At 43.8% G+C, this 9,936-nt stretch overlaps 2 protein-coding genes across 2 annotated transcripts; one reads left to right on the forward strand and one right to left on the reverse strand.

The window, feature by feature from the left end:
• Positions 1-3,284: 3,284 nt before the first annotated feature.
• Positions 3,285-5,086, reverse strand: crybb1l1 (crystallin, beta B1, like 1). Its single transcript, XM_030767865.1, has 6 exons — positions 5,071-5,086; positions 4,511-4,611; positions 4,271-4,389; positions 3,797-3,929; positions 3,546-3,688; positions 3,285-3,456 (listed from the first exon to the last, which is right to left on the reverse strand). The coding sequence occupies exons 2-6, from the start codon at positions 4,604-4,606 to the stop codon at positions 3,285-3,287; spliced, it is 663 nt and encodes a 220-aa protein (XP_030623725.1). The 5' UTR covers positions 4,607-4,611; positions 5,071-5,086.
• A 1,942-nt stretch (positions 5,087-7,028) lies between these two features.
• Positions 7,029-8,731, forward strand: cryba1l1 (crystallin, beta A1, like 1). The gene is made up of 5 exons (XM_030767855.1): positions 7,029-7,103; positions 7,213-7,331; positions 7,513-7,654; positions 8,312-8,454; positions 8,584-8,731. The coding sequence occupies exons 1-5, from the start codon at positions 7,029-7,031 to the stop codon at positions 8,729-8,731; spliced, it is 627 nt and encodes a 208-aa protein (XP_030623715.1).
• The last annotated feature ends 1,205 nt before the right edge of the window (positions 8,732-9,936 follow it).

A 9,936-nucleotide genomic window follows, 5' to 3' on the forward strand; every position in this document is an offset into this window, starting at 1 on the left:
GTTACACTTGTCATCCAGAGACAACAACTTCCAGTCTTTTTAGCTTTCTCTTTTCTTTCACCTTTGTTTTGGCCTTTCTGTCCTCTCTTCCTTCACTAATTCTGATCTCGTGCACTCTTTAACTTCTGCCTCCTTCCTCTGCCTCTTTGTGTCACACAAGTTTGAACGTACGTGCCGATCAAGACTGCCCTTCTCTTTGTAACTGCGTCCACAGTTGCCGCAGATGTGTCTGGGGCCTGTTGTGTGAATGAGTCTTTCATGGCGCTGCAGGTTTCCCCTCTCTGAGAAAGCCTTCCCGCAGTCAGCACAGGTATACGGCTGTATCCCAGAGTGGACCCGCGTGTGTTTGAGCATGTTGCCGCGGTCATTGAAACGACGCCTGCACTCACTGCAAGAGAACGGCTTATCTCCAGTGTGAGTGTGCACGTGACGCCTCAAGTCTCTTCCTGAGATAAAAGCCTTTCCACATGCATCACACAAATGACTCCATGGTTTACGGCACTTTGGTGTATTCCCTTTCTCTGCAAGGGGTTTCTTTTTCCTGCCCCTTTTAGTGGGTGGGGCTTGGGGCGTGGGTCCAATATAGTGGTTCTGTGTTTTTGGGGTAAGGATAGCTTCAGTGTGTGAGCTCCTGTTACAATCATGCCCATCATCCAACTCTGACTCTGACTGGATTGGGGAGAAGAAATTGACATCAGTGGACTCAAGTCCCTCCCTTTTGTCACCAACCAGGTCTCCTGTACCATCAGGCTTTTGCCTCAGTCTGTGTATGGATAACCGTGTACCTATAATATCTTGTGAAAACTCAGAGCCAGTAATACCCTGCACCATCTCCAGCGTATGTTTGTGTTTACTGTGTGGCTTATTGCCAGTGCATGTGTGAAACTTGAAATCCCGCCCTGAGAGACCAGCCTCTGCAACTCCACAGTTCAAACAAATCTGTGAATTGCACTGTTTTAGCCTTTTAACCTTTTCAGCAGGCAGTCTCTTCTTCCTGCCTCGTTTTTTGGGGGAATCCTGGGTTATGCTGGGAGCACAGTGGACCTTTGGTTTGGATGTGCATGTTTTTTGAGTATACGGAGCCCAGCTGGGATCACGTCTATCATCCAACTCTGACTCAGAGTCTGATTGGATAGGAGAGGAGAGGGGTGTTTCAGCAAACTCAGACCACACCCTACAGCTTTTACTACTGGCAGACTGCTTCATTTCCAGACCTGTGGGTTCCTCTGGGACCATGACTGTGATTTCAAAGTGCTCTTCTTTGATGTTCTTTGGGCTGTCAGGTTGATACTTCATGGTTTTAGAGTAAGACTCCTGTTTAATGGACAATGACCTTGTTGCCATGGTATTTGAGTGGGCAGGGCTTAGCTCATACTCTGTCGGCTCTCCTTTAACCATCTTGTGAAAAGGTTGTGTTTCTTCCATTTTCAGAGGATCAAAACCATGGCCATCCATCACTACTACCAGACAAAACATACAGTCTCAGTACACAGGGTCATACATGTAACCCACGTCATATATTGTTATATAATGCTTTTTACAACGAGAAAGCAGCTGCCATCACGTGAAATATACATTAGTCAGTCAAAACAAAAAGAAAGACGTAAAAGCTGGTTACATATTGAAAACAGTGTGTTTTATGCGGAGATTCTGTCAATAGAGTCTACAGAGCTCTCGTGCTCCTCCTAACGCATGTTTAAATATAAATGAAAATGTCACCCCAAGAAGTTCCTACCAAATTATATCTGTAAAACGGGCCATGTTGTCAATGGGAGCTCCGACTTTGTTTTTAAAAACTGAGCCCTTAATAATGATAAATTGTTTCAGTGGATTCGTGTTGTTCTTTACATTTTAAAATCCAGTAAAATGTACAACTTTCGCGGTGCTCTTCTAGCGAAAACAGTTTTCCATCCCAACTACCAACAAAAAGATGTAGCCTTAAAATTAAAATTTGAACAGCCTAAGTACAACTTTGGTGCTGGGCGACAGGAAGAACTCAGCGAAATCTCGCAGTTGTAGGGCATTGTTTATGAAAAAAAAAAATTCATTATCGAGAAGTAGTTACACTCGAAAATTTCTTGACCCATAAGAACACAAGATTGCCCAATCCACTTTCCGTCCAAAGTGCTCCAGCACCAAACCCCCAAACTCACCCGCTGATGAAACACTTTTTACGAATTTTTACCATCAAGGTGGATCGTGTCTTCAAAAATATTCATAAACCTAACAGTGGTAAAAAAAAAAAAATTATATGCGACCCAGCGCTATTACGGACCAGTTCTTTCAGGCTTCTGTTGCTCCGATGTTGCTAAGCCAGCTAAGTCTACAAAACAAAACTCACCAAATTTGACCTAGTGCATCTCCTGTGTGTCATACACTTTCGCCTCAATGGACTCACTCGGAACTTTACAAATGTACTATTATCAGACTATATGAACATAGAAAAGACAGCAATAGAGACGCTCGCGTTCAACTCAGGACTCTTGCTCTGGTTTAAGCATGTTTTCGCTCGATGACACAACCGATCAGCGAACCAAGAATGAGGGGAAGCATCGCCACCTATTGTAAAGGAGCTCAGCGTAAAGCGCTCACTTCATTGAAGGCAAACAAATTATAGCCTGACTCGTTTAATTAAGATCATTCGATTGCTCAACTGTATTACATGTGTACAAACAATACCCCTAAGTATTTTCAGTCGTGGTTTTATTTTACTCAGGGAGCACTTTGAAATGAAATAATTCAGCACTGAGTCCACAACAAAAGAGCTTGGTATCAAGCTTTTGAGTTTTATTGAAAAGATACCCAGGATTCTGTACAGAAGATGAGGGAGAGATATGCAGCAATTAGGACTTTCACACTCCTTCATCTCTCCCACTCTTTCTCCATTCTCCTGGCTTGGGAAGAGGATGAGGGGGGTATTGGGGGAAAGAACGGATGACAAAAAAAGATGGAAGAAAAAAAAGCCATGACACAGGAGAGAAAGAAAGGAGAAGAGGTCAGAAGTGTATGTGTTGGTCAGTGTGTTCCCTTAGCTCCACACATAGACACCCAGTGGCTATGTAGACACATTCTGCCCTTCTCAGGGTTACCACACTGTACACACAGACCCGGGGGGAGGTGAAAGCTTATCAGAGAGTCTGTTACCACACACTCCCCCTCCTTTAAAGGAGTGTGGTACAGTCCAGCCATGGTGAGCTACGGCCTCAGACGTCTCTCCTCCTCTCCTTTCTCCTGCGTCCCTCTCCCTCTCCTCCACTCCGTCTCTTTCTCTCCTGGCTTGGCCCTCACTTGCTGGCCATGGTGTAGCAGCCGTGGGGATGCCACTGCATGTCACGGATACGTCGCACGGACTGGAACTGAGGATAACGTGCTCCGTACTCGTTAAAGTGTCTGTACTCGCCCTTCTCCAGCAGGTACTGGCTGCCACGGTAACCAGGGTACTGGTAACCCACCCAACTGAAAAGAACACATTCGTTGTTATGGTACAGTGATCCAAAGTTTTGCTGTTATGTAATTACTAGGACACATTTTCTGAGAACACGTACGTTCCACAGCTGACAACGACGCTACCAACTCTGTCGGTGAAACCATAAGCGAAGAGACTGGGAACATCGTCATCCATAATCTCCATCTTACGTCCCTTGAATTCACCAACCTCATACAGACAGATCTTATGTTTTTCAGGATCCTGTGGAAAAGAAAAAAGAGAGAATGTTTGAGAAAGAAGAGAAGAGAAGAGAAGAGAAGAGAAGAGAAGAGAAGAGAAGAGAAGAGAAGAGAAGAGAAGTTTACTCACCATTCTGACGGGTCTGAAGGACAGCAGGTAGTCATTCTTCTGGCAGTTGCTCCAGGAGTCCCAGCGAGGATACTCGCCCTTCTCCAGGATGTACATCTCTCCACAGAAGTTCATCTGCTCAAAACCCACAAAACTACACAGAAAGAAAAAGGGAGGGAGAGAGAGAGAGAGAGAATAAGATACAGGAAGAATGTACTCTTTGCCCTGGATTACACCAGGGTTCATAGATGCTTTTACAGGTTTGTCTGTAGTCCAAGACTGATGTAGTTTTTCTTCTCTGGGTTAGCTTCAATTTGTTGGAGATAAGTTTTAAATTCAGTTCAACTCAACTGAACTCTGGCATTGTCTTAGACCAACTGGCTAGTATAAACCAGTGTGAAATGGGGATTCCTTTACCTTTAGGCTAAGAAAGTCTAATGTCAAATGCCCCTTAAACAAGAATGGCACACACATATAGCAGAGGACAGTGCTTACGGGCCGCATTCAACGCGTAGTGAGCGAACTCTGTCCATGCCCATGTCACACACGTTCATACACTCAGCGTTGATCTCGATCATGCGGCCCTGGAAGTTTTCCTGGTCAAACACGTACATCTGGCAAAGGTACAGAAAGATGTTTCCAACTATTACAGCTGTTCACCAAAATAACTATATATACACATAAAAGTGTGTATTTGTGTGTGTGTGTGTGTGTGTGTGTGTGTGTGTGTATTACCCTATAGGACATCATGCCCATCTCTGACTTCTTGGTCTGGGCAGCCTTGCCATCGGTTTGGGAGGCAGACTTGGACTTTTCTCCACCAGAAGACATGATGCCTGGGAAAGAGAGAGAAAGGGAGTAAATGAGAGAGAGACAGAGAGAAAGAAAGGTAAAGGTGAGGGTATCATCTAATGTCAAACAATGATGAAAGTGATGGTGGGAGGGGGTTTTAGGGGGAAAAAATCAGGAAATAATAGAGTGGATTTTAGTTAAAAGAGAGAAGAGGAAAGGATGGACTACAGTCACAAACACATACTGCCACATCTAACCTTAAAACTACAAAGGGAGAGTAGGATGATGGAGAGAGACCTGATGAAGAGAGGAAGAACAGAGAGAGAGAGAGAGAGAGAGCTCAGTGGGAAAATTGAGGGATTATGAGGGGACTAAAGAGAAATGTAATGAATAGAGGGGGAAAACAGATGTTGGGTGAAAGAGAAAGTGAACCATCTTTCTACTTTCAGCTTGAGCCCGTTTGTTCGACGTGTCTGTAGTGCGTGTATGGTTTGCTGTCTTACCTGTGTGTTCAGTGCGTGTGTGTCAGCGCCCAGGTTCACTCTGAGAGTGTGTGTGTCAGGAATTGCGAGCGGCTCTTATACGCTGGCGCTGAGTACATGGGGATTACACCTGAACAATACAACCTGCTGAACTCAGCATCCAGCCAAAAAAGAACCCTCACATCATCACAGAGGGGGAGAGAGACAGGGAGAGAGACAGAGAGAGAGAGAGAGAGAGAGAGAGAGAGAGAAAGAGAGAGAGAGAGAGAGCGAAACCAGATAGAAGAAATCACCACAACACAAATAAATAATCCCTATAGTGCTCAATTTCATATCCTCCATTTCATTTGTGAGAAACCTGTGTTTTGGGATTGTTGTTTTAATTGGGAGTAACTGCTTCTAAACGCTGTAGGTTTTCAAGAGGGGGGCTGTAAGTATGTAGGGATGAGAGACACAGCTCTGTTTTAAAAGATGGTTAACATGAAGGGTTTTTTTTGTTCGTTTTTTAAATTCAGGAATTGTTTCATTTGAGACCAGTGGTTTTGATGGACTGAGTTACACTCAGAGACATAGTTCAGATATTCAATAATCAGTTGTAGATGATGTTAAGACCTTGGTTTCAAGAGATAAATTTGAGTTGTGCTGGATAATTGGGAAGTTAAAAATGAAGACATGGTATAGCACTGCAGGGTTTATACTGTTGTATATAAGTCTGTACTGTTGTTTTATCTGATCTCAGAGTTTCTGGTACAGTGCTTTCAGTTAAATTTTGACTTCTGAAATTTCAGCTTTTATGTTGTTTTTCTGTGACATTCATCATGGAGGAATGGTGTGGGACTGAGTGACATGAATGATGAGTATAATGAATGATGTGAAATGAAAATTACTGACAATATGTTGCCTGGGGATAGTAATCAATGAATGAATCCATAAATCACACAATCCATCCATCCACCTCGGGCATCATCTCACCATCCTATTTCCGCAAAGTTTCGAGTTTCACTTTTACGTTATTTCTCTCACTCTGCTTCCAACTCAAGCACACCCTCTGCTGCAACTCCTCATTCAAGCTCTGCCTTCACTCTACTATACGCACTTAATCCCCGCATTCCGCGCTCTTTGTGCAGTATGCGCATGAGTTGCTGACCCGCGCGAACATACCGGACCTGTCCCTTTGTACGTATTCCATTCACGTGACGATTCTATTCACGTTATGAACACTGGCACCGTGTGTGAAAGGGCTCGCGGCCCCCACGCGACTACTCTATAGTATGTGCTGAGCTGGCGGGCTGCTGGTCACCCCGGGAGCGCGTAATGAAGCTCTTAGAGAAAGAAAGTGGTGCGCTTCTCCGGCTATTTTACAGTGGCGCGCACATTACATCGGCTGAACACGTAACGAGCGCGCACGTAGCGGTCGGTATAAAACCGAAGCGCCAGGTTCTCTCCAAGCTCCACGCGAAACCGGCGTTAAGGCGCGTGCCACTCTCGAGCTCAGCGCAAGTCAGTGACTAAACGGTAAGGTGCCAAATTCCATCTCGCGCTTTACCGTAGGCAAAGGTGCCGTGGGGCATGCTGGTTTTATTTTATCAAAAAAGGATCACATGAACGGGCCTAACTCACAAGCCACTTTTCAAACAATGTATCCACACAATGTGAATTATTCCTTTATACTTCTTAAACTAACATCATCAAAAGTGGAGTTGAGTTGAATTAAGACAGGTTTATTCTACATAGAGTTTCTGTATGAATGTGAAATAGTCTTTTGAACAGCTAAAATGTAAGGTTATGCAATTTTATTTAACAGAACTTTTGTGTTATATCCCTGCCTTTCTTTCTGTATAACAGTATATTAAGTCGCTAAACAACTATTTATACCTAAAAATTGTGTGTTTGCCTTGCTCAGTGTGTTGCTGACACACCTGATACCATGTCACAGCATCAGTGAATAAGTGAATGGTTGTCTTTTCTCAGGTATAAAGATGTATAGATCTACTCGAGCCGCAATGATGCAGCCCATGGTTAACTCAGGCATGGGAATGGCTCCCTTTTTTAAGGTAACCACACAGATGGATGTGTGTGTGTGTGTGTAAGAGAGAGAGAGAAAGGTGGATAATAAACACCCTCTATTAAATCATCGGTAACATGTTGATTCTCATCTACTAGGTAACAGTGTTTGAGCAGGAGCACTTCCAGGGCAAATGTCAGGAATTCACCTCGGAGTGCTGCAACATCCAGAACTGCGGCATGGACAACATTCGCTCCATCCGTGTGGAGAGTGGCGCGTGAGTTAGACATGTGCATGTCGGTGCAGCCTATTTATGTGTGTGTGCTGTGTGTGTTTTAAAGTGCAAAGCCTTCCGCAGTTAACCTTAGCTGTATGGATGGAGTAACACGGACTAACTGTGAGTGGAGGCTCTTGCCTGGGCACACACTTAAACACATCCTCTCTCTCCTGTGCTATAGCTGGGTGGGCTATGAGCACCATGATTTCCAGGGGCAGCAGTTCATCCTGGAGAGAGGAGAGTACCCTCACTGGGACGCCTACAGTGGAAACCTGGCTTACCACGTGGAGAGGCTCATGTCTCTGAGACCCATCTACTGCGCTGTAAGCATCTCTGAGTGTGTCTGACAGGATTAGGGACAATGCTGAACTGGAGTGAGAACTGACAGTTCATTCCAGTTTCGTTATTGAACTGACCCCGATTATGAGGACGACTCAGTTTGATTTTACTTTAATAGCCCATAAAGAAGTAACCTCATGTTCTAAAGATCGGGTACATTTGAACAGTACTTTTCTCATATTTCAGTCAATTATTTAAAATAGCTAAAATGTACTGAAATTGGAGGATCCATGTAATACCGATTCTACTCCATTTAATCAGTTGTCCTGTCAATCACATTTTAAGTCCGATTCCTCACTTTTATTGGAGTCAGTGAATTGACATTAACCCCACTGTGTGCGTTAACGAATAAAGCACAGGTCTGAGTCCTGTATAGCTGTATGAATACACATGTATTACAGTGTACATGCATTTAAACTGTCACACATTAACATCATTTGTCATTCAACAAAAGCAAGACACAAGGAACCAGCATAAGCAGGATTATTTTAAACACAACACATTGCATCTGTGACACTAAATGCAAAATTGGCTGCATCACAAGGACAGCTAGAATCACGTTTTCTGGCTACAATAGTCACAGCAAAGAGAGTATATGTGTATGTGTATTAAACTCCTCTCTGCTTCTCTGTGCGTCTCAGTCTCACCAGAGCAGTCGTATGACGATCTTCGAGAAGGAGAACTTCCTGGGCCGTAGTGTGGAGCTGTGTGATGACTACCCTTCTCTGCAGGGCATGGGCTGGTGCAGCCCGGAGGTTGGCTCCATGCATGTGCAGTGTGGCGCGTAAGTCTACCCCCACACACCACACACACTACCTTTATTCCTCTAACATACCCACCCATTAAAAACAAATCAGCAATCATCTCTTTCTCTCTCTCTTTCTCCCCCAACTCTGTCTCTCTGTACATGTAGTTTTGTATGTTATGAGTTCCCCGGATACAGGGGAAGGCAGTACATTATGGAGTGCGAGAGGCACAGTGGTGACTACCAGCACTGGAGGAACTGGGGCTCCCACAGCCAGACCCCTCAGATCCAATCCATCCGCAGAATCCAGCACTGAGAGACTAGACTCCCACCGGCTGGGTCTAATGGACACAGCACACCGCCCAGCTGCCCAACACACACACATACATACACAGACACACACACTCACACACACATTTAAACACACATGCAGGCACACACAATGTTATGCCTGACCAGTGTCTTTATAGGAACACACAAACACTCACACATACATGCATCACACCACTTTTACTCAGCCATCCAGTTCAACTCACAAGTGTTAATCACAGTTACTTGTCAGGTGCCATGCTAAGGTGCTCAACCCAATCAGCACAGATCTGTGTGAGACAGGCCACACCCCTAAAAGGTGATTGGTTGAGATGTGCAGCTCAGGATTTGAAGGATAGCAAACAAACTCATAATAAAGGCATAATAAAGAAATAAATGCATTGTCAATCCAGTTACTCAACCCTGTGAAATCATTATATGTGAGAATGCCGGTGAGACTGTGAACTATACACAATGATAGTGCATATAAGTATATGAAATATATTCACATTAAGTTTCAAACAAAACTTCACGATTAACTCTGGTTGTGACAATTTTGACAAAGAAGTGGTGTTGTTCATCCTCTTAAATATTTAAATAAAAAATGTAAACACATCTTAAGAACATAAATTGCAAATTTTTGCATTTGTCATTTTGCCAGGATCAGCATACAGAAAACAAGGTTAAAGCTTTATATAACAATAGCATTTAGCAAACCAGACGAGGACAACAGCAAGCTATTCCGGTACCAGAGCAGTGAAGTTAAGTGGACTGCATGCGGAATACCGGGAGCAACTGCACAATGAATACAGATATTAGTTGCCGTATTGCTATACTGAGAACAGAGTTAATGTAAGAGTAATATTGATTTTACCAACACTGATACTTAAGTTTTAATTACTATTCGGCAGTCTGTCGAATACTTGCTTCCGACTGGTCACTTTGTGGTCGTATCTGTATAAAGACCAACGAATAACGACCGTAATAATAATAGAGTTTGGAAGGCACCACCAAGGTGTTTAGTCGTTCGTTTAGCCACTCACTGATTCCAAGTAACGATGAGGTACTTTGTTTAGCAAGGGTAAAACAGAGGTAATGGCAACATATTCTAAGCAGTCTACGTAAGCTGTGGCAGTAGTTAGCTAAACGCATGTTGGATCGAATTTGCTCAGTCATCCGTGAATAAACGTGATAACTTACGTCAATTAAATC

The sequence above is a fragment of the Chanos chanos genome, chromosome 1, assembly GCF_902362185.1.
Source record: "Chanos chanos chromosome 1, fChaCha1.1, whole genome shotgun sequence".
NCBI lineage: Eukaryota > Metazoa > Chordata > Actinopteri > Gonorynchiformes > Chanidae > Chanos > Chanos chanos.

Coding starts and splice junctions, on each gene's coding strand:
- crybb1l1 (XM_030767865.1), bottom strand. CDS start 4,606: ATGTCTTCTGGTGGAGAAAAGTCCAAGTCTGCCTCCCAAACCGATGGC. Junction 3,930..4,270: donor CTACGCGTTGAATGCGGCCC/GTAAGCACTGTC, acceptor CTTTCTGTGTAG/TTTTGTGGGTTTTGAGCAGA. Junction 3,457..3,545: donor GTCGTTGTCAGCTGTGGAAC/GTACGTGTTCTC, acceptor TGTTCTTTTCAG/TTGGGTGGGTTACCAGTACC.
- cryba1l1 (XM_030767855.1), top strand. CDS start 7,029: ATGTATAGATCTACTCGAGCCGCAATGATGCAGCCCATGGTTAACTCA. Junction 7,104..7,212: donor GAATGGCTCCCTTTTTTAAG/GTAACCACACAG, acceptor CTCATCTACTAG/GTAACAGTGTTTGAGCAGGA. Junction 7,655..8,311: donor TGAGACCCATCTACTGCGCT/GTAAGCATCTCT, acceptor TGTGCGTCTCAG/TCTCACCAGAGCAGTCGTAT.